Source organism: Zea mays, chromosome 10 (genome assembly GCF_902167145.1).
Source record: "Zea mays cultivar B73 chromosome 10, Zm-B73-REFERENCE-NAM-5.0, whole genome shotgun sequence".
Lineage (NCBI taxonomy): Eukaryota > Viridiplantae > Streptophyta > Magnoliopsida > Poales > Poaceae > Zea > Zea mays.
Window position 1 is genome coordinate 118,982,598 of NC_050105.1, and position 24,053 is coordinate 119,006,650.

Sequence of the window (24,053 nt, forward strand, 5' to 3'; positions counted from 1 at the left end):
GACGCCAATTTGCACATACTTAGGCAATTCGAAGCATTTATACATCTTAGCCCTTTTTAGGATGCATTGTGCCAAGAATCAAACCATGATGCTATAACACACAAATGCACATAATCAGAGTTAAGCACCATTCAAATTAGTGGATATATCATAGGAATATCAACCTACCACTATTCACCATTAAGATACCAATTTAAACTAAGATACCAATTTAAAGCAATCTTAAAGCACCTTTAGTCTTAAAGCACCATTAACCACATGAATATCTATCACAGGATAAACACAGTAGATACCAATTGATTCATATCAACGGAAGCACTAATTTTGCATTATCACCGTATACTACAACAAGAAGCATATGATAAGTATTATCAACAAACTAACACATTTTTCTTTAAGATCAAAGGAACTCAAGGAAACCCCTTTGAGTCCTTTAGCACACAAAAAATTAATCTTCACCCTTAAGATAAGCTTTCCTCTCAGGTCGAGGTAAGCTTTAATGCACAAATTCTCCCCCTTTGACATCAAACACCAAAACCATATTCAAGCAAGAACATAGGATGATGTCAAGGGACAGCAGGGTATTAAGCAGGGAAAATGCAACACACTAACATTACTCCCCCTTACACATTAAACATATGCAACACAAGCATTGGAGAAAAATTAAGGTACAAATACGCAAAAAGGTCAATACCTCCTTTTGTACCTTTACCATGTTATGGTGTACTTTCCATCTAAGTAGGCGGAGTTCCTTTTGTCATCAATTCAAGATTTCCATCTTGAAAGTTTTATCTCTAGGGAGCTCCTTTACACTTACGTCTGATCCTTTATCCTGACCTTTTCTTGTTGCTAAGATACAAAACTTAGAACAAGTTATAGTATTGTGGCACAAGATGAAGCTTCTATTCTAGTGATTACCAAAAGATACCAATTGAAGCACACTACCAAGGCTACCAATTGAAAAATCATCACTGTCATAGCTCCATGATATTTAAAGATAAGCATCTAGGATCACCAACTATTATAGAGCACGAGCAACCTTTAAATACGTAATTACTCACAACTTTAGATACCAATTACTCGACTTGTGGAGGTACCCAAGTCCTGATCGCTCCATTTCTTGCTCATCTTCCCTTTTCCACCTTGAGACTATATAGGATCACTCAAAAAACAGTTAGTCTCAAAAGACACAAGTTATGTGTGCTCCCCCTAAAGTTGTGCATCAAGTATTTGAATGACTTGCACCTTGCACATTCTAGCATCCTCAGAAGTAAAGGGGAAACATACCTTGGTCTAGGCATAATATATCAATTACATCACAAAAAGATACCAATTGAATAGATGAGATAATACAACTTATGACTAGTGGAAACAATGCATGCCTCATGATATATAACATTTAAAACACCAAGGCACGCTTCACACATGATGATCATTGCAACACATATACCAATTGAAAAACGACAAGATCATGCATATAAAGCACAATGTCTAAGCACACCATGATTAAGAAGTATTTTCTTAGGTACACCAAAGGAAACAACATTTTAAAGCATAAAGCACCTAAGCCAAGATACTACCAATTGAAAGGCAAGAACATAGCTATGATCACAATCAACGAAACTTCAAGATATTCAATGAAATTGCATAGTTCCATTCTCCATACCTTTGCCTTTTACCTGAATGCCATGAGATTCATTCTTTTATGTAGTGTGTAGTGAGAGCACCTGTTGTCATCAATTTAGGGCTCCTTTTGCTCATGCACCTCATAGCTCGAGAGGGTGCATTAGAGACACAACATGGATTTCTTGTTTTGGTATACACAGAGTACCAAGACAAAGTAATCATGTGAACATGGACTAAACAAAACTATCATGCTTGCACATAGGTTAATCATTAAAAAAACACATAGCATGACTTACAAAAAGATACATGTTTATCCACATACACCAAGAGAGTTAATCATGGTGGATATATCAAATGAAAAGCTACCCATTGAATGATTCAAGAGATATACCCTATAAAGCACACAGTTACGATTAAGCAAGCATGATTATGATCTTGGAAATCATGGATCATTAATTGAAAGATATTCAACACAAGCAATCTCAAAAGCATAACTACTCCAAGGATAGGTATAGCACGACAATCCAACTTAAAAGCAATGCTGATTAGAAATAATGCACTTAAGATACACGGGTACCATCCTTTGGAGAGCAAGTTGCAGATTCTCATCAAAGTCCTTCGCTTGATTCACCAATAATGATCAAGGACATCTACAACTTATTTAACTCAAGATGAACATGGGATTAGTATTGCACAATAATTCAACCTTGGGTCAATAAATAGACATTAAAATTGATAGCTTAAGCGTAGAGTTTGAATTAACCATCTTAAGCTCTCCCAGGGTCTCCAGTCCATCTCGAGGCACCTGCATGGTCTAGTTGGCATGGTTTGGTACCCATCTCGAGAGGGGTCCATAACGTTCATCTAAAAGGGCCTTTGGTACCCAAATAGCAGTTGTGCTAGTTCTAGGTGATCTCATTACTGATCTAGCACAAGTGTATGATTTGGGTCTCCTAAGCGAATAAGATTGAGATAAATTTACTTGTTTAGGAACCTTACCCTTCTTACATACCTTAGGTAGATGACCATGCTCACCACACATGTAGCAGAAGCGTCGCTCAACCTGACTTGACACTTGTTGTTTGTCTTTTTGCTTAGTGAGGGTCATCTTGGAGGGTGCACGTCTTTGATTCTTCATGAGCGGACATGAAGTGATCATATGGTCCTTATCGTTGCATCCAAAGCATCTCCTCATTCCTTCATCCTTGTCTTTGTGTGGACAAGACACAATGAAGTGACCTAATTCCTTGCACTTGAAGCACCTCCTTTTTCCTCTTCCCTTTTTGCTCTTGGATGACATAGAGAGATGATCAGTGCAAACAACATGACTAATTGAATTTTTACCTTTTTCCTTGTTCATGTTGATTTCTTCATTTATTGCTTTAGGAACATCCTTCTTATGGAGTTTAACACTTGCTGCGGTTTCTCCCGTCTCAAGCTTCTTCACCACGCGTCCGTGGATATCTTGAGGAGGTTGAGCAATGCGTCTTCTCCTTAGTTGCTTTGCTTTCTTGTTCCTTTCTTTTGATCCTGCAGCTTGATGCTCATTCAAAAATTTGCTTTCTTTTGAGCAACAGGGGTTAGCACATGGTGATATATTATCTAAATGTGCACATGTGCAATAATGAGGTTCACATGAATTTAAGTTTGAAATTACAACCTCATGAGCAACATTAAGCATGATATGGTCATCAACTAATTTATTATGAGAATAAGATAGCATATCATATTTTTCACTTAGAGCAAGTTTTTCTAAATTTATCATTTCTACTTGACTCTTAAGCATAGAATTCTCAGTTTTAAGTTGAGCAACATCAGATAATACATCATGATTATTTCTTTGCTCAAATAAAATAGATTCATACCGTTGGACCAAATTATCATGAGAGCACTTTAGCTCCTCATGTTCTTTGGTCATCTTCTCCAGGCTGTCGTTGGTTTTGATGAGAGTCTCCTCTAGCCTGAGAAGCGTCTCGCCTTGTTCCTTGTTCCTCCTCAACAACTTAACCAAGAGCACTTTGTCTTCTTTGTTGAGATGGGTGTAGAACCGGCGAATCTCCTCTTCTTCCACATCACCGGTCTCATTTTCCCTGTCATTATTATTAGTGGAAGCAATACAGGAAAATGTACCTTGTGGTGATGAAGACTCATCCTCGCTATCATCCTCATATTCCTCCTCATCATTGCTTTCGTCTCCACTATCATTGTTAGCAATAAGATATTTATAACTAGTGGAAGACAAACCTGTCGGTGAGGTGGATTCATCGTTTGGTTGCCATCGTTTTTCTTCTCCCTTTGAAAGGTTAGTACCACAAGCAACATAGGGATTAGAAGTAGTACAATTGGACTCAGAATATTTTATTTTAATTATAGTCCATAGATCATGAGCATCAACAAATAAATCACTATCACTACTCATGATGGCAAAATAAGCACCTCTAGAAAGAGAGTCAACTAAGATGTTGCAAGCATGGTGATTAAGAGATAGACATCTTAGTTCAGTATTAGAAGGGTTTTTACTAATATTAGAGGGAAAAATACTTCTACTAAAGATCTGTCTCAAATCAGGATCAATATGCATGAAAGCATTATAAATAGAGACAGACCAAGATTTATAATTAGAACCATCGCCTAAAAGAAGTTCTAGAGTTACCTCTTGTGACGACATCGTCATCTCCGGACGGCTAAGCCCACACTGGAGAGGCCTAGCTCTGATACCAATTGAAAGTTCCCTTTGACCCGGGAACAGGATCTGGATGTCGCCTAGAGGGGGGGGGGTGAATAGGCGAATAAAAAATTATCACTTTAAAACTTTAGTTCTTACTCTACTCAAAGACTAGATCGCAGTGGAATGAAAGATCCTTCGAGTAGGTTGCAGCGGAATAGAAGATCCTGTCTCAAAATGCCCTGCACTTCAAATATAACTTGTACCACAGATAAGTGTTGAAGTGCAGATATAAAAAGTGAGTAAGACAGAGAGTCAGCACACAATACAGAGCGAAGCACACAGACGCAGGAATTTATCCCGAGGTTCGGCCAAGCCTGAAATGCTTGCCTAGTCCTCGTTGGAGTTAGCCACACCTGGGCTTGGAGTCTATTTCAACTCCTTCCTCCGTTTGCTTAGATCTGTCAGTATGACAGATAGAGCCTTCCACTATGTTGAGTTGGGTTACAACAAAGCCGCGGCTGCTTACAATCTTCTTGACAGCACTCCGGCGGAGTAACAATGCGCTCAAGACTTTGCTCTAGCTCTTTGCAGTACCTCTCCACTCTCTAAAGGCTTATAACTTTGCCTTCACACAAACTAGAGAGATTTACACAAGAGGGAGAGAGAGAATCGATCCGAGTGATGTATACAATTGTTGGCTGCACTTGTGTCTTGCTTGAGGCGCCTAGGGGTCCCTTTTATAGGCACAAGGGGCCTAGGAGCCGTTGGAAGCAATCCAGGAAGGCAAATCTTGCCTTCTGTCGGGTGGCGCACCGGACAGTCCGGTGCACACCGGACACTGTTCGGTGCCTGATTTCTTTCTTTCTATGACGAAGCTGACCGTTGGCAGTCTTGGAGCCGTTGGCGCACCGGACATGTCCGGTGCACACCGGACAGTCCGGTGCCTCCATCTAGCCGTTGGCTCGGCCACGTGTCCCGCGCAGATCGCGCGGCCGACCGTTGGCCCGGCCGACCGTTGGCTCACCGGACAGTCCGGTGCACACCGGACAGTCCGGTGAATTATAGCCGTACGTCGCTGGTGAATTCCCGAGAGCGGCCAGTTCGCCAGAGTTCAGCCTGTCGCACCGGACACTGTCCGGTGCACCACCGGACAGTCCGGTGTGCCAGACTGAGCTGAGTCTTGGCTGTACACAGCCAAGCCCTTTGCACCTCTTTCCTTTTCTTCTTCTTTCTGTTTCTAACACTTAGACAAGTATATTAGTCCATAAAACCAATGTACTAAGTCTAGAAACATACCTTCTCTTAATTATTACATCTATAGCATTTCACATGCTTGAGCTTTGATGTTGGACTCATAAATCATCAAGTCGGCTTGACTTGATCTAGATTGACATATCTTGGCTCCAACATCCTGCACAGGTCACAAAGAACATCTCCAAACATAGGAACAACCCAAACTAAAGATCAAGGTGAACTTAGCTCTTTTGGGCTGCTTCCAGTTCTGGTTTTGACACTTGTTCTCCTTCTAGTGACCTTGATCTCCTTCTTAGAGCTTGGTCTTGAGCCTTATGACTTACACCACATAACTGTAGCTGTTACCTCATTGGTTGTAAGTCACGTCCTTATGTAGTGATCCTCGATGTGCCGTAGCTGTTCTCAACTCGATCACCCTTGACTTTGCAAGCCTTCTTCTTCACCCTTGGCTTTGGGTTCCTCAGCCTCCTTGACTTTCTCCCGTGCACTTGGTACCTCGAAGCTCTTCTTGCCTCCGTCCTTGGCTTGATCAGTTGTCTCCGAGCTACACACCCGAGTCTCACTTTATGCAATGTCCATCTTACTTGTGATGTCCATTATGTATCCATAATCCAGTTCTTGGACCATCACATTTGTTCACTTGTGTTGAACCCTGTAGGCTTTACCTTAAGCACCTGTTCAACACTTAGTACACTTGTTAGTCCTTTAATTGAGTTGTCATCCAAACACCAAAACTCACAAGAGAGCTTTCAGTATATTGAAGTTATGTGGGAGCATGATAGGATATACAACAGAACCATATATGTATTGTTTTGTTGAAATTTCCATTTACTGCCTGTATGTACTGGAGCGATCTATACATCGAGATTAGATTGCTTGTCATTTTGATAACATGTTTGATTTATCAATAACTTTGCTGAGACAAGATGCCTAGGATAAAATTCTTTTGTTGGGAATTTGAAAGGGAAATAGGGTCAAACCTTTTTCCTAAATGATTTTGGTGGTTGAATTGCCCAACACAAATAATTGGACTAACTAGTTTGCTCTAGATTATATGTTCTACAGGTGCCAAAGGTTCATCTACAACTATTCTAAATCGACTGTCCAGAATACCGTAGATTATTCCGGACAGGAGAAGCTTTTTGGAAAAACAGACTAAGCGCGGACCGTCCGGGCCCTTGCGGCGTACCGTCCGCAACACCAGGATGACCCTCGGATAGAACCAATGCAAAAACCCATGTCTACACTACGGACCGTCCGAAGGGAAAGCAAGCACCCTCCGAGACCACGCACGGACCGTCCGGGCTCAGGCGCGGACCTTCCGGTAGGTGAGGAACCGAAAAACCCGAAGGTGACGGGTTCGGTAAAATGAATTATAGCGTCCTCGTGGACCGTCCGCGACTGCCTTTATCTGACATCTTACGATGCATTTAATGCATTATAGCCGTTGATATAGCCATTACTACTGACCGTTGCGATTTCAGCCGTTGATGTACAGGGGCGGACCGTCCGCACCAGGGCCGCGGACCGTCCGCGGTCGGCAGAATTGGAGCAACAACTAGGAAGTGGTTGGTGGCTATAAATACAACCCCAACCACCTCCATTCACTTCACCCAAGCATTCCAACCTTCAACATTCAATACAAGAGCTAGCAATCCATTCCAAGACACAATCAAAGCCTCTAATCTCTCCAAGTTCCACAATTGAGACAAGTGATCATTAGTGATTAGTGACTTGAGAGAGAGAGTGATCCGTGTGTTATTTGTCGCTCTTGTCGCTTGGCTTTTGCAATCGTGCTTTCTTCTTCCCCATTCTTATTCTCAAGACACTTGTAATCAAAGCAAGAGACACTAAGTTTGTAGTGGTCCTTGTGGGGTCTAAGTGACCCGTTTGATTAAGGAGAAAGCTCACTCGGTCTAAGTGACCGTTTGAGAGAGGGAAAGGGTTGAAAGAGACCCGGTCTTTGTGACCACCTCAACGGGGAGTAGGTTTGCAAGAACCGAACCTCGGTAAAACAAATCACCGTGTCATCCACTTTCATTTGCTTGTGATTTGTTTTCGCCCTCTCTTTTGGACTCGCTTTTATTTCTAACGCTAACCCCGGCTTGTAGTGGTGCTTAAAGTTTATAAATTTCAGATTTGCCTATTCACCCTCCTCTAGGTGACTTTCAATTGGTATCAGAGCCGATTACTTCATTAGAGCCTAACCGCTCGAAGTAATGTCGGGAGATCACGCCAAGAAGGAGATGGTGACCGGCGAGAAGCCCGCCACAAGCCACGGGAAGGCTCCATCGGGAGAGTCCGGCAACAAGGTGAAGGGATCCCCTTCACACACCAAGTTGCATCAGAGTGGCGAGAAGTAAAAGAAAATGAAGAAGGTGGTCTACTACGAGACCGATTCTTCATCACCTTCTACATCCGGCTCCGACGCGCCATCCGTCACTTCTAAGCACCATGAGCGCAAGAAGTTTAGTAAGATTCCCCTATGCTATCCTCACATTCCTAAACATACTCCTTTACTCTCCGTTCCATTAGGCAAACCACCCGTTTTTAGGGTGAAGATTATTCTATGTGGAGTGCTAGAATGAAAGGTCATCTAACCTCACTCCACAAAAGCATATGGGATGTTGTTGAGTATGGAGCGCAGGTACCACAGGTGGGGGATAAAGACTATGACTCGGATGAGGCCGACCAAATACGACACTTTAACTCCCAAGCAACAACTATACTCCTCGCATCTTTAAGTCGAAAGGAGTATAACAAAGTGCATGGGTTAGAGTCCGCCAAAGATATTTGGGACATGCTCAAGACCATGCACGAAGGTGATGAGGTGACAAGGATCACCAAGAGAGAGACGATCGAGGGGGAGCTCGGTCGATTCATGCTTCACCAAAGGGAGGAGCCACAAGCGATGTACAACCGGCTCAAGACCTTGGTGAACCAAGTGTGCAACCTCGGGAGCACCAAATGGGATGACCATGAAATGGTCAAGGTTATTTTAAGATCACTTGTATTTCTTAATCCTACTCAAGTTCAATTAATTCGTGGTGATCCTAGATATAAACTAATGTCTCCCGAGGAAGTGATAGGAAAATTTGTGAGCTTTGAATTGATGATCAAAGGCTCCAAGAAAATCATCGAGCAAGGCGTCTCCTCCACACCCGAGATGCAACCCGTTGCATTCAAGGCGACGGAGGAGAAGAAAGAAGAGTATACATCAAGTAGACTCCCCATCGACGCCTCCAAGCTCGACAACGAGGAAATGACGCTCATCATCAAGAGTTTCCGCCAAATCCTCAAACAAAGGAAGGGGAAGGATTACAAGCCCCGTTCCAAGAAAGTATGCTACAAGTGTTGTAAGCCCGGTCACTTTATAGCAAAATGTCCTATTTCTAGTGATAGTGACAGGGGCGACGACAAGATGGGGAAGAAGGAGAAGAAGAGGTACTACAAGAACAAGGGCGGCGATGCCCATGTTTGCCGGGAGTGGGACTCCGACGAGAGCTCCACCGACTCCTCCGACGAGGACGCCACAAACATCGCTGTCAACAAAGGTCTTCTCTTCCCCAACATCGGCCACAAGTGCCTCATGGCAAAAGACGGCAAGAAGAAGAAGGTAAAATCTAGATCCTCCACTATGTATGCAACTTCTAGTGATGGGGAAAATTCTAGTGATGATGAGGATAACTTGCTCACCTTTTTTGCCAACTTAAACACGCAACAAAAGAAAAAATTAAATGAATTGATTAGTGCCATTCATGAGAAGGATGAACTCTTGGATAGCCAAGAAGACTTCCTTATTAAAGAAAATAAGAAGCATGTTAAAGTTAAAAATGCTTATGCTCAGGAGATAGAAAAATGTGAAAAATTAACTAGTGAGCTAAGCACTTGCCATGATATCATTTCCAACCTTAGAAATGAGAACGCTAAACTAATTGCTAAGGTTGAGAAGTCAGATAGTTGTGATGATTCAATTGTTAGTCTTAGAAATGATAATGCTAATTTGATTGCTAAGATTGACAATTTGAATGCATCTCTCTCTAGCCTTAAAATTGAAAATAAAAAATTAATTGCTAAGGCTAAAGATCTAAATGTTTGCAAACCCTCTACATCTACCATTGAGCATGTATCTATTTGCACTAGATGTAGAGATGTTAACATTGATGCTATCCATGATCACATTGCTATGATTAAACAACAAAATGATCATATAGCAAAACTAGATGCTAAAATTGCACGAGCATGAATTAGAAAATGAAAAATTTAAATTTGCTCGTAGTATGCTTTATAGTGGGAGACGCCCTGGCATTAAGGATGGCATTGACTTCCAACAGGGAGGCAATGTCAAGCTTAATGCCCCTAAAAATTGTCTAATTTTGTTAAGGGTAAGGCTCCCATGGCTCAGGATAACGAGGGTTACATTTTATACCCTGCCGGTTATCCTGAGCACAAAATTAGGAGAATTCATTCTAGGAAGTCTCACTCTGGCTCTCATCATACTTTTATGTATAAGAGTGAGGCATCTAGTTCTAGACAATCCACTCATGCTAAATTGCCTAAAAATAAATCTCCTATAGCATCAAATGAACCTAATATTTCATTTAAAACTTTTGATGCTTCTTATGTACTCACTAACAAATCAGGCAAAGTAGTTGCCAAATATGTTGGGGGCAAACACAAGAGGTCAAAGACTTGTGTTTGGGTACCCAAGGTGCTTGTTTCTAATGTGAAAGGACCCAAGACCGTTTGGGTACCTAAGAACAAGGCCTAAACTTGTTTTGTAGGTTTATGCATCCGGGGGCTCAAGTTGGATCATCGATAGCGGGTGCACAAACCACATGACTGGGGAGAAAAAGATGTTCTCCCCCTATGAGAAAAACCATGATCCCCAGAGAGCTATCACATTCGGGGATGGAAATCAAGGTTTGGTCAAAGGACTTGGTAAAATTGCTATATCACCTGACCATTCTATTTCCAATGTTTTTCTTATAGATTCTTTAGATTACAATTTGCTTTCTGTTTCTCAATTATGCAATATGGGCTACAACTGTCTATTTACTGATGTAGGTGTTACTGTCTTTAGAAGAAGTGATGATTCAGTAGCATTTAAGGGAGTGTTAGAGGGTCAGCTATACTTAGTTGATTTCAATAGAGCTGAACTCGACACTTGCTTAATTGCTAAGACTAATATGGGTTGGCTCTGGCATCGCCGACTAGCTCAAGTTGGGATGAAGAATCTTCACAAGCTTCTAAAGAGAGAACCCATTTTAGGACTAACAAATGTTCATTTTGAGAAAGACAGGATTTGTAGCGCATGTCAAGCAGGAAAGCAAGTTGGTGTTCATCATCCACACAAGAACATCATGACGACCGACAGGCCGCTTGAACTACTCCACATGGATCTATTCGGCCCGATAGCTTACATAAGCATCGGCGAGAGTAAGTACTGTCTAGTTATTGTGGATGATTATTCTCGCTTCACTTGGGTGTTCTTTTTGCAGGATAAATCCCAAACCCAAGAGATTTTAAAGGGATTCTTGAGACGGGCTCAAAATGAGTTCGGCTTAAGGATCAACAAGATTAGAAGCGATAATGGGACGGAGTTCAAGAACTCACAAATAGAAGGCTTCCTTGAGGAGGAGGGCATCAAGCATGAGTTCTCTTCTCCCTACACGCCACAACAAAATGGTGTAGTGGAGAGGAAGAATAGAACTCTACTTGACATGGCGAGGAACATGCTTGATGAGTACAAGACTTCAGACCAGTTTTGGGCGGAAGCAATCAACACCGCTTGCTACGCCATTAACCGTCTCTACCTTCACCGAATCCTCAAGAAGACATCTTATGAACTCCTCACCGGTAAAAAGCCCAATGTTTCATATTTTAGAGTCTTTGGTAGCAAATGCTTTATTCTTGTTAAAAGAGGTAGAAAATCTAAATTTGCTCCTAAGGATGTAGAAGGCATTTAACTTGGTTATGATTCAAACACAAGAGCATATAGAGTCTTTAACAAGTCCACTGGACTAGTTGAAGTTTCTTGTGACATTGTGTTTGATGAGACTAACGGCTCTCAAGTAGAGCAAGTTGATCTTGATGAGCTAGATGATGAAGAGGCTCCGTGCGTCGCGCTAAGGAACATGTCCATTGGGGATGTGTGTCCTAAGGAATCCGAAGAGCCCCCATAAGCACAAGATCAACCATCATCTTCCAATCAAGCATCTCCACCAACTCAAGATGAGGATCAAGCTCAAGAGGATGAAAATGAAGATCAAGAAGATGAGCCACCTCAAGAGGAGGACAATTATCAATGGGGAGATGTCAATGATCAAGACAAGGAAGATGATGACAGTCCAAGACCGCCACACCCAAGAGTCCACCAAGCAATACAACGAGATCACCCCGTGAACTCCATCCTCGGCGATATTCATAAGGGGGTAACCACTCGATCTCGTGTTGCTCATTTTTGTTAACATTACTCCTTTGTGTCTTCTATTGAGCCATACAGGGTGGAAGACGCATTAAGGGATTCGGATTGGGTGTTGGCAATGCAAGAGGAACTCAACAACTTCACGAGGAATGAGGTATGACATCTTGTTCCACGTCCTAATCAAAATGTTGTAGGAACCAAGTGGGTCTTCCGCAACAAGCAAGATGAGCATGGTGTGGTGACAAGGAACAAAGCCCGACTTGTAGCCAAGGGATATTCACAAGTCGAAGGTTTGGATTTCGGTGAAACCTATGCACCCGTAGCTATGCTTGAGTCAATTCGTATATTACTTGCCTATGCTACTTACCATGGCTTTAAGCTTTACCAAATGGACGTGAAAAGTGCCTTCCTCAATGGACCAATCAAGGAGGAGGTCTATGTTGAGCAACCTCCCGACTTTGAAGATAGTGAGTATCCTAACCATGTTTATAAACTCTCTAAGGCTCTTTATGGGCTCAAGCAAGCCCCAAGAGCATGGTATGAATGCCTAAGAGATTTTCTTATCGCTAATGGCTTCAAAGTCGGAAAAGCCAATCCTACTCTCTTTACTAAAACTATTGCAAATGATTTGTTTGTATGCCAAATTTATGTTGATGATATCATATTTGGGTCTACTAACAAATCTACTTGTGAAGAGTTTAGTAGGATTATGATCCAAAAATTCGAGATGTCTATGATGGGGGAGTTGAAGTATTTCTTGGGATTTCAAGTCACCCATATATTATTTGCCAACGGGGGAGAGAAAGTAACAGGGCTCTAAAGACTGTTTTTGGCGATTCATGCCAAAGGGGGAGAAAATATTAGCCCAAAGCAAAAGGACCACACCACCACCAATTTCAAAAAATGTAGTCTTTCAATTTGTATTAAAGAAGTTCTTTCAAAATTAATATCTAAAACCCTCTTGAACACTAAGAGGAGAATTTCATTGAGGGGGAGTTTTGTTTAGTCAAAGAAAAAACATTTGAAACAGGGGGAGAAAATTTCAAATCTTGAAAATGCTTCTCAAAATCTTATTCATATACCTTTGACTATTTGCAAAAGAATTTCCAAAACATTTGCAAAAACAAAACAAGTGGTGCAAGCGTGGTCCAAAATGTTAAAAGAAATAAAGCAATTCATGCATATCTTATGAAAAATGTAATTTGGTTTAATTCCAAGCAACCTTTGCACCTACCTTATGCAAACTAGTTCAATTCTGCAATTATATTTTGCTTTGGTTTGTGTTGGCATCAATCACCAAAAAGGGGGAGATTGAAAGGGAAATAGGGTCAAACCTTTTTCCTAAATGATTTTGGTGGTTGAATTGCCCAACACAAATAATTGGACTAACTAGTTTGCTCTAGATTATATGTTCTACAGGTGCCAAAGGTTCATCTACAACTATTCTAAATCGACTGTCCGGAATACCGTAGATTATTCCAGACAGGAGAAGCTTTTTGGAAAAATAGACTAAGCGCGGACCATCCGGGCCCTTGCGGCGGACCGTCCGCAACACCAGGATGACCCTCGGACAGAACAAATGCAAAAACCCATGTCTACACTACGGACCGTCCGGAGGGAAAGCAAGCACCGTCCGATACCACACGCGGACCGTCCGGGCTCAGGCGCGGACCGTTTGGTAGGTGAGGAACCAAAAAACCCGAAGGTGACGGGTTCGATAAAATGAATTATAGCGTCCTCGCGGACCGTCCAGGGTGCACGACCGAACCATCCGCGACTGCCTTTATCTGACATCTGACGACACATTTAATGCATTATAGCCATTGATATAGCCATTACTGCTGACCGTTGCGATTTCAGCCGTTGATGTACAGGGGCGGACCGTCCGCACCAGGGCCGCGGACCGTCCGCGGTCGGCAGAATTGGAACAACGGCTAGGAAGTGGTTGGTGGCTATAAATACAACCCCAACCACCTCCATTCACTTCACCCAAGCATTCCAACCTTCAACATTCAATACAAGAGCTAGCAATCCATTCCAAGACACAATCAAAGCCTCCAATCTCTCCAAGTTCCACAATTGAGACAAGTGATCATTAGTGATTAGTGTCTTGAGAGAGAGAGAGAGTGATCCGTGTGTTATTTATCACTCTTGTCGCTTGGCTTTTGCAATCGTGCTTTCTTCTTCCCCATTCTTATTCTCAAGACACTTGTCAACGGGGAGTAGGTTTGCAAGAACCGAACCTCGGTAAAACAAATCACCGTGTCATCCACTTTCATTTGCTTGTGATTTGTTTTCGCCCTCTCTTTTGGACTCGCTGTTTATTTCTAACGCTAACCCCAACTTGTAGTGGTGCTTAAAGTTTATAAATTTTAGATTTGCCTATTCACCCTCCTCTAGGCGACTTTCAGAATTAGTACATCGAGCATACCGATTAGATTGCTTGGCGGTTGCCGATTGTTTTCCCCCTTTGGTGCTGGCTTCCCGACAAAACTTCAACCTTTGGATCTCATTCTTCGCGTTGAAATCAACATCTGCCCCGCAATATTTTCTGTTACCTTGTGAAATTCTGTGGTTGTGGTCATTGGTTTGCGGGTGAACCTTAAGGAATATTGGCCTGGATCTTAGGCTGTTCACTGTTGCTAGAATTACACATTCATTTGAGATATTTGGTGTTTTAGGTTTCAGCTAGATGGACAAAAAAATGTCTACCGGGGTTCTCATTTTGCTTGCAACAAAAATGTCCATTTGTGTCTGTGGTTAGGTAGACACTTTTGAAGTTTGAATACAGCTTCGTTCAGAGGAGTTCCCAAGAGTATATCGAGATTGGTCGGAGGTTTGCATACCAACTCTGTGGTGTATACCTACTACATTCTAGGGTACATATCAGTGCACTTACATGAGAGGCGAGGCCACCTCGAGCGGACCCGAATGTTGCATTGATCCTCCTGCTATGTCTCTATCTTCAAATGGACACCTCTTTTGGACGCCAACCTTTGGGCATCTTCACCATCGATGACCTATCCACCCCATAAACAATATACTAGTCAGTTGTCCGTGCGTTGCGGCGGCTTACAACAATACCCACGTAAACTATCAATCAAAAAGATCTCAAGATTTTTTATTGATTATCTTCGCTTTTCGCATAATATTTTTTTAATTTGACTAACTGATGTTGTTGTTTACTCCATCAAATATGTCTTGGTACAACACGACCAATGAAGGGAGCGATTAGAAGAGAGTTCACAACGACTGATTGAACGAACAGAGATTATAGAATGACATAATTCCACCATACAGAGACCAAATAAGAGGAAGTTTGTGAGCTCAAGTTTCTAAAATAAGTCACATGAACTCAAACTTATAAAAAAGATAGATCAAAATATGGAGTGATTGCTAAAGTCAGGCATCAATAAAAATTGTATGCGCTCCATACAAATTATGGTACTTAGAAGCAATTACTAACGTTTAAAACCAACAATAACCTTTCCTTTTATTGTTAGCGTGACAAATCATTGCTGCTCCATCCAATTCAACAATATTTTTTGCAATGGCAGGAGGATGGGTGATAGGTACATAGAAGTGGTAGAAGAATACCAAGTCGACACCGTGGTAAGGGAAAGGCCATATAGACAGGTGATGCCGAGCCATCGAACGGGTACCATAGGTAGCAAACCAGGGACCCCCATCCCTCGCCTCCCCCACTTCCAAGGTGTCATAGAGCAGGAAGGGAAGGGAAGAGGCAGACATACCTGTTCGTTGCCAGAAAAGGACACGACGAATACCTGTCGATCTGGAGGCGACATAGGTAGTATACCGCTAGATACATATAGGGAGAGAGCATGCAACCGGAGAAAGAAGCCCAGCCGGAGCAGCTGCAAACCGAGAGGCACCCGTACCAGGCGTCAGTTCGAGAAGGGCGAGAGAACGCGAGTGCCTTCCTAGCCCTGGACCCACCGAGGTGACACAACAGCACCACCAACTCCGTAGCATATGCCGACTGCTACCGCGCTACAGGCCTTGGTTGTCCAATATCTCGGACCTGGACTCCTCATCACCAAAATAACCTAAGTGTGGCAGGTGCCACTGTGTCCTCCTCGGCGGCACGCACGGAGAAAGGCCAGGAGCAAGACCGACTTGCCCCGTACCCACGTCGAAAAGCGTCGGTCGGCTCGCGGCTGCGACCCTAGATGGGGGCAGTAGGTTGGGGAGAAAGAAAGGGCAAAGACTGGGAAGACGAATGAGACGTCCGGCGACAGAGAAAACGATGGTACACGCATGCTGTGTAACGTCCTCGTGGACGCGCAATAGTCACTACACGGGTCGGTGTTGGGGCTGGTGTCAGATGAATGCGGAGAGGAGGCACATGCTCCCACGCTCTCTGCCGAGAATGGGGTGGCGCGAAGGCGGAGGCATGAGGGGAGAGAGAAAGCAAGCCCGATGGCGAACGAGGTGGCGACAACTGAGGCGAGGATGATCATTATTGTGCGGAGGTATAGATGACCAAATGAACCGTGTCTGGCTGGTCGGGCCGAGGCACGGCCCATTTAATAGTACCTAGGCCAGCTCGGCACGAGCGCTGTGCCATGCTTGGGCCATAGCCTCGGTCCGTAAGGCTGGCCTGACCCATCACGATTATATTTTTTTATTTTACAAAAAATATATATACATATGTACAATTTATATTCAATATTAAAAACACATGAGTATTATGTTCTAATGGTTAGACAACTTCACCCAGTGTCTCCACCCTTCTTTCATCAGGTCGTGGGTTCAAGCCCCACCTGCTGCGCACCACCACTTTTTAACATTTTACGCTGATTTAACCAAATGGCCCGACGAGCTAACGGGTTGGCCTTTTTAACATTTTACGCTGATTTAACCAAATGACCCGACGGGCTAACGGGTTGGCCTGACACGGTCAGCAGGCCGGTGTGCCGTGCCGTGCCTGCGGCTCGTGGGCGTTGGGCCTAGCGGGCTCGTGCTGGGCCGCCGTTTGACCATCTATATGCGGATGTGTGGTTTGAGACGTAGAGGTTGGTTGCGGAGGGGACGAGCAGGTTAATTTGAAATAGAAGTGAGAGATTATTTGTAAAAAAATGATGATCATTGTTGCACAACCACTTTTTAACATTTTACGCTGATTTAACCAAATGGCTCGATGGTCTAACGGGTTTGCCTGACACGGTCAGCAGGCCGGTGTGACGTGCCTGCGGCTCGCGGGCGTTGGGCCTGGGCCGCTGTTTGGCCATCTATATGCGGATGTGTGGTTTGAGACGTAGAGGTTGGTTACGACGCGGAGGGGACGAGCATGTTAATTTGAAATAAATGTGATGAATTATTTGTAAAAAAGTGACGATTGTTGAAACATGTGCTTTAATATAGTATATATATATATATATAGATATAGATTATTTTCACATCACACGACTGGAAAAAAAATCTTGGCTAGTTTGGTGATAAAGGATTTGTAGAAAATCCTTTGCTATATAATTTTGAAATTTCATCCTCTATAAATCTACTTTAGTCCTCTTGTACCAAACCAGCCCTTAGAGTGAAACCGGTAGTTTTTTTTTCTCAAGCACCCTAACAGAAAAAAAACTACGTAAGTTTAAACAAAAAACCCGTCACACTAGAGCAGCGCAAAAACCATTTGCCATATACTTACAGAAATAAATGCATGACCGGAGCATAATGGCAGCAAAAACGTGGGTTATGTAAGAAACAGAGAATAGGAATAGGAAGAACTGTTCTCTCTGTATTGCTTTATTGATGTGTCGAGTACAAATATATATATATATAGATTACAACCAAGGACCATGCAAGTCTGATCCTGAAAAGATGGCCACGAAGTCTCCTGTGATCCTAAAATAATGGGCTACGAAGTGGCCGGAAGACTCGGATAGAAACAAGAAAATAGGATCTACTAACAGACGCTTTACATTATCTAACAGCCCCCCTCAACCTGTAGAATCTGTAGCTGGCTTGATTTGCAGGTTGGACCGAAACTCCTTGAACAATGATGATGAGAGACCTTTGGTAAAAATATCAGCAAACTGAAGAGATGAAGGAACATGTATCACCTTCACCTCTCCTAAAGATACGCGCTCGCGTACAAAATGCAAGTCGATTTCCACATGCTTCGTACGTTGATGTTGGACTGGGTTGGATGCCAGATACATTGTGCTGACATTATCACAGAAGACCACAGCAGCACGACGAGGAGGATGACAAAGCTCAGTCAACAATTGGCGAAGCCAACAAATTTCAGCCACAGCATTGGCCACACCTCGATATTCTGCCTCGGCACTGGACCGGGATACTGTATGTTGCCGCTTAGACGACCAAGCAACAAGATTGGCACCCAGAAAAACACAATAACCAGATGTAGATCGTCGGGTGTCAGGACATCCAGCCCAGTCAGCATCAGAGTATGCCAACAGATCAAGACTGGAACTACGATAGATATGCAAACCATAGTCCAAGGTACCACGGACATAGCGAAGGATGCGTTTCAGCAAAGACATATGAGTGTCACGAGGAGCATGCATGAACAGGCAAACTTGTTGAACAGCATAAGAAATATCAGGCCGAGTCAAAGTAAGATATTGTAAAGCACCTGCTAAGCTTCTGTAAACAGTGGGTTGTGAAAGAAGACAACCATCGGTAGAGGCGGGTTTAGAGTTGGTGTCAACAGGGGTATGGCAAGGATTACAATGCGTCATGTTTGCACGTGCCAAGATATCCAATGCATATTGCTTTTGTGAGAGAACCAAACCAGTGTCCGATGGTGTCACCTCAATGCCAAGAAAGTGACGTAAAGGTCCAAGATCGGACATAGAAAATTCAGAACAGAGTTGTGAAATAATATGAGATAAAAGATGAGATGTATTTGCTGTAAGAATAATATCATCTACATAAAGAAGAAGATATGCAGTGGTAGAGGGTGTTTTAAGAATAAAAAGGGAAGGATCACATTTAGATTGTGTAAAACCAATCGAGGAAAGAAATGTCGTAAATCGCAAGAACCATGTGCGAGGAGCTTGTTTAAGGCCATAAAGAGACTTATGAAGTTTGCAAACATGATGAGGTAAAGAAGGATCAACAAAGTCAGAGGGTTGTTGAGAATAAACTGTTTCAGATAACGTACCATGGAGAAAAGCGTTCTTGACATCTAATTGATGAATTGGCCAAGAAAAAGATGTGGCAATGCTGAGAACACTCCGAATAGTCCCTGGTTTAATGACTGGACTAAAAGTTTCTCCATAGTCAATACCCTCCTGTTGAGAACAGCCACGAACAACCCAGCGTGCTTTGTAGCGAGCCAAGGACCCATCACTGTGCAGCTTGTGCCGAAAAATCCATTTACCACTGACAACGTTGGCACCTGCAGGTTTGGGAACTAAACTCCAAGTATTATTAGTCATCAAAGCCTGAAATTCTTCTAACATGGCATTGTACCAGTGAGGATCCGTAAGGGCTGTACGGTAAGAATAAGGGATAGGTGAAATAGCAGGTTGTGTAGTGACGTGAAGATTCATGAATTTCTTTGGTTGGAAGACACCAGCCTTCACACGTGTAGTCATATGGTGTTGGGAAATATCTGGGTGGGCATAGCGAAGGACAGGTGGGGAAGAGCCAGGCGTTTGCTGCTGGGAAATGGGCGTCGCAGGTGCATGTGTTGGCGAGCTGCAGAGACGTGTAGGGGCCGAGGCTGACAGCTGTGCGGCAGGCGAGGTGGAGGTTTGACCACCCGTGACCGACAGAGGAGGATGGGGAGGCGTGCGCACAGTTGCTGAAACGGCAGGAGCAGAAAAGACGGGAGAGGCCCGTACCGGGATGATTTCCAGTCCGGACGCCGCTGGATCCGGGATGGAGGAATGTGGCAAGGATTTTGTGGGCTGTGGTGAGGCGAACGGAAAGAAGGATTCATCAAATATTACATGCCGAGAAATTATAATTTTCATAGTATCGAGGTTTAAACATCTGTAGCCTTTGTGCTCAGATAGGTATCCTAGAAAAACACAACGTGCTGATCTTGGGGCTAATTTATGTGAAGCTGTAGAAGATAGATTAGGATAACAAAGACACCCAAAGGTACGTAGATGTTGATAATCAGGGGAGCAGCCAAAGAGAAGCTGGTATGGTGTACAAAAATTAAGAGGTTGGCAGGGTCGTCGATTAAGAAGATATGTGGCTGTATGGAGGGCTTCAACCCAATATGAACGAGGCATGGAGGCTTGTTCAAGCAAAGTGCGAAGAATATTATTTATTATGCGGATGCCACGTTCGGCTTTACCATTTTGAGAAGATGTATATGGACATGAGAGCCGGAGGGTGACACCATTGGCTAAAAGAAAAGTGCGCAGATCGTTATTGTCAAATTCTCGGCCATTATCACATTGAATAGATTGGATAGAAAGATGAAATTGGGTACGTACATAGCTATAAAAATTGCGCAGAACAGATGGCACCTCGGTTTTGTGACGAATGGGAAATGTCCAGACGTAATGAGTATAATCATCGAGGACAATCAAATAATAGTGAAAACCAGAAATACTAGAAATAGGGGATGTCCACAAATCACAGTGTATTATTTGAAAGGGAAAATATGTGAAGGAGGTAGAACGAGGGAAAGAGAGCCGAACATGTTTCCCCTTCTGACAGGCGTCACACAGAGTAGAAGCAGCTAAAGATTTATTACATGAAAAAGGAAATCGAGCTAAGGAATGATTATTGGGGTGGCCAAGACGGCGATGCCAGACATCAGCGGATGCAGTGTGAGCCACCAGAGCCGTCGAGGAAGGAGAGCTGGTACCAAAGAATGGGTAAAGATCCCCGTCACTATTGGACCTCATGATTGTGTTCTTGGTGGCTAGATCCTTCACAGAAAAACCATACGGATCAAATTCAATGGCACACGAGTTATCAGTAGTGAAGCGGCGAACAGAAATTAAATTCTTGACTAAGTGTGGAAGATGCAAAACAGAACGTAAAGCAAAAGTGTTTGGCGGGGAACGAATAGAGGTATGACCAGTGCCATGAACAAGAATTTTGGATCCATCACCAACAATAACATGCGAAGAATTAGGCAATGATGAAGAATAATAAATAGGTAAGTTACCCGAATGGTTGGTCATGTGTGAGCTAGCTCCCGTGTCTAGAAACCAATCACTGGGATGTGCTTGCTGTTGAACAGAAGCAGCCTGGAGCGCGTGAATAAGCCCCGAAGTGTCCCAAGACGGAGCATGCAGCGGCGCAGACACAGGTTGTGGCTGCTGGAATACCGGATAGGCTTGCGCTGGAGGACGTGCACCAAGGACGCCAGGGCCAGAGGTCCCTGTCCATGGGGCGCGCCAGGTGGGAGCCCAGTGTGCAGGCCATGGAGGAAGAAAGGTCGCCGGAGGGTACCGGCCGCTGCGTCTAGCAGCGTTGAAGCGACCACCACGACCGCGACCACGACCACGGCCATAGCTGCTTTGGCGGTTGTCAACTGCGGGGGTTGCAGTTGTGTTGTTGTTGTCGGTGGCGGGGAGAGGAGCTGGCGAGCGCGACGAGGTAGCAGCAGCAACGAGTGCCGCATCGGCCGCATGGCAGTTTGACACGGACTGGGAGCGTTCCTCAAGCAGAAGCATGTCGCGAGCCTGCATGAAGTTGGGGAAGACAGGAAGAGCAGGCAGCAAGGTACGAAGGGTGTGGTACTTAGTGTTCATGCCAGCGACTAGCTGGTGGACAAGGGTGTGGTCGTCGACAGGAGCATCGCAGTCGGCGAGGTTGTTGGCGAGTTGCTGAAGACGATGACAGTAATCGTGCGTCGAAAGATCACCTTGAGTGAGGGAATGAAACGCAGCCTCAAGGTGAACAGCGCGGCTGGCCTTGTTTCCAGAGAAGATGTTCTCGAGGTGACGCCAGATGGCATGCGCTTGGCGGCCGGGTGGACGAATCACCATGTCGACGAGGTCCTCGGAGATGGTGGCGAAAATCCAGGAGAGGACAGTCAGGTTCTCACGAACCCAGGCAGGATCCTCCGAGAGATCGTTGGAGGTGGTGACATGGTGGAGAAGATCAAAACGCTCGAGGACAATGGTGAACAACTGGCTCCACTTGCCGTAGTTGTGAATTTGAGTATCGAGGGTATATGGCACCAGTGACTTGATGTTGACGCTGTGAATCGCCTGGGACAGAGGAAGATTGCCTGTGGGGGTATTGTGGACGGAGCTTTGTGTATCACTCATGATGAACTGGGATGAAAGACTGGGAAGAGGATCGTTAGGCTGATACCATGTAAGAAACAGAGAATAGGAATAGGAAGAACTGTTCTCTCTGTATTGCTTTATTGATGTGTCGAGTACAAATATATATAGATTACAACCAAGGACCATGCAAGTCTGATCCTGAAAAGATGGCCACGAAGTCTCCTGTGATCCTAAAATAATGGGCTACGAAGTGGCCGGAAGACTCGGATAGAAACAAGAAAATAGGATCTACTAACAGACGCTTTACATTATCTAACAGGTTACACGTGTGATTGTGTAATGGTCATCTGTACCAGCTTTATGTACAATTGCACAACCCATATAAGAGAGCAGGAGCGCGTCCATTTGGCAAGCAACAGAAGACACAGAGAACGGACCAAGTGTGAATAGAACTGAAGAAATCGGGGGTGACTACGGTCTCGAGAGGAAGAGGAAAGAAAGGAGGTGTTTGGGCATATCATGGGATTGGAAGACACCGGAATTCTGGGACCTACAACTGCTGTGGAAATGGCTGTCCATTCTAATCCGGAGTTCTGTTTGGCGAGATTGGGGTGGTCATAGTGGTGAAAAGTTCCTCTATCATTCGTGCTAGATAGCTGTGTCTCGGATTACTGTGTCGTCCGAAGTAGTCCGTATTGCACATTATGCTTCTTCTCGTTTTCGTTCAACTTCGCTAGCCGGTGACTATTTGATAGGTAGTATAGAGTCCCGACGAGCTGGACGAACTGATTAATAATGTGCATGGTCGGCCAGATATCTCCAGTAACTATCCAACAGAGGAATCTGTATGATAAAAAAATCCAAAAGAAATGGATTAAATTCCATGCTACGCTGCTTGCTTCTAACTACCAACCATGTATTCCTTTGTGTTATCGATACAACTTAACAAAAATAATTTATTTTAAAACCTATATATGCACCATTGCATATAGTGGAGTCGATGATGACCTGCCTAATAGAAAGCCTAGGATCCAAAGCTGTGAAAAACCACATCACTATCGAATTAAGCCCCTACCAGTGATAGTATATCATAGCCGACCCATGAACTAACACGGGTAAGGACAAGGACAATATCGTTGCTGAGTGAAGCAGGCCAGAAGCCGGATTTCCACTATCGGTTAAAACCACGAGCCGATAGCGGAAACAATTTATTACCGCCTGGTTTTGGACTGTTCGTGCAATGTTCTACGTTCCATGTTCGTTCGTAGAAATAGGGACAAACTTCCTACCCGAATCTGATTTTCAGTTTTCAGGATAACACGACTATTTTTGCAGTTATTCCAAACCGCTTCTAGATTGAAACAAAACCAGCAGTTTTGAAAGGTAACAACGATAACTACAACTTTTATATTCACGGGATTACCAAATTCGCACTCTATGCAGTACAAAAACAACAAGATTTACTGTTACCCAAACTGAAAAAAACTAGAAAACGGGTTATACCCCACTAGGCGGCGTTCGATGACGACGAACGACATGAGAAAACTCTAACCTTTCTTCTTTCATCTCTTCTCCTTCTCTTCCCACACTTTTCTCCTTGGTGGTACCAAGGATCAAGTGCAGGATGCTCTATTTGGCACAAGAAAAGAGAAGAAGACAGTGCTGTGGTCGACGACTGGCTGTGGCCAATCGAGATGGCTTCTAGGCGTGATTGTGGCTGGCTGGAGTGGGTTGCAACCAGGCCAGGGCCGCGCGGCTGGATGTGACTGTTAGAGGTAGGAAGGTAAAAAAAACTCTGCAATCCCTAATATCCCGATCATTTGGCACTCGAAAAAACTCTTCTAGACTTCAAAGAAGACAAACTAATAATTGATCAGAATCG

The 24,053-nt window shown here is 43.8% G+C and overlaps 1 protein-coding gene across 1 annotated transcript; it reads right to left on the bottom strand.

Moving 5' to 3' along the window:
* Nucleotides 1–17,713: 17,713 nt before the first annotated feature.
* Nucleotides 17,714–22,484, bottom strand: LOC103642746 (uncharacterized). Its single transcript, XM_020546110.1, has 2 exons — nt 21,100–22,484; nt 17,714–20,857 (listed from the first exon to the last, which is right to left on the bottom strand). The coding sequence occupies exons 1-2, from the start codon at nt 22,355–22,357 to the stop codon at nt 20,820–20,822; spliced, it is 1,296 nt and encodes a 431-aa protein (XP_020401699.1). The 5' UTR covers nt 22,358–22,484; the 3' UTR covers nt 17,714–20,819.
* Between the last annotated feature and the right edge of the window lie 1,569 nt (nt 22,485–24,053).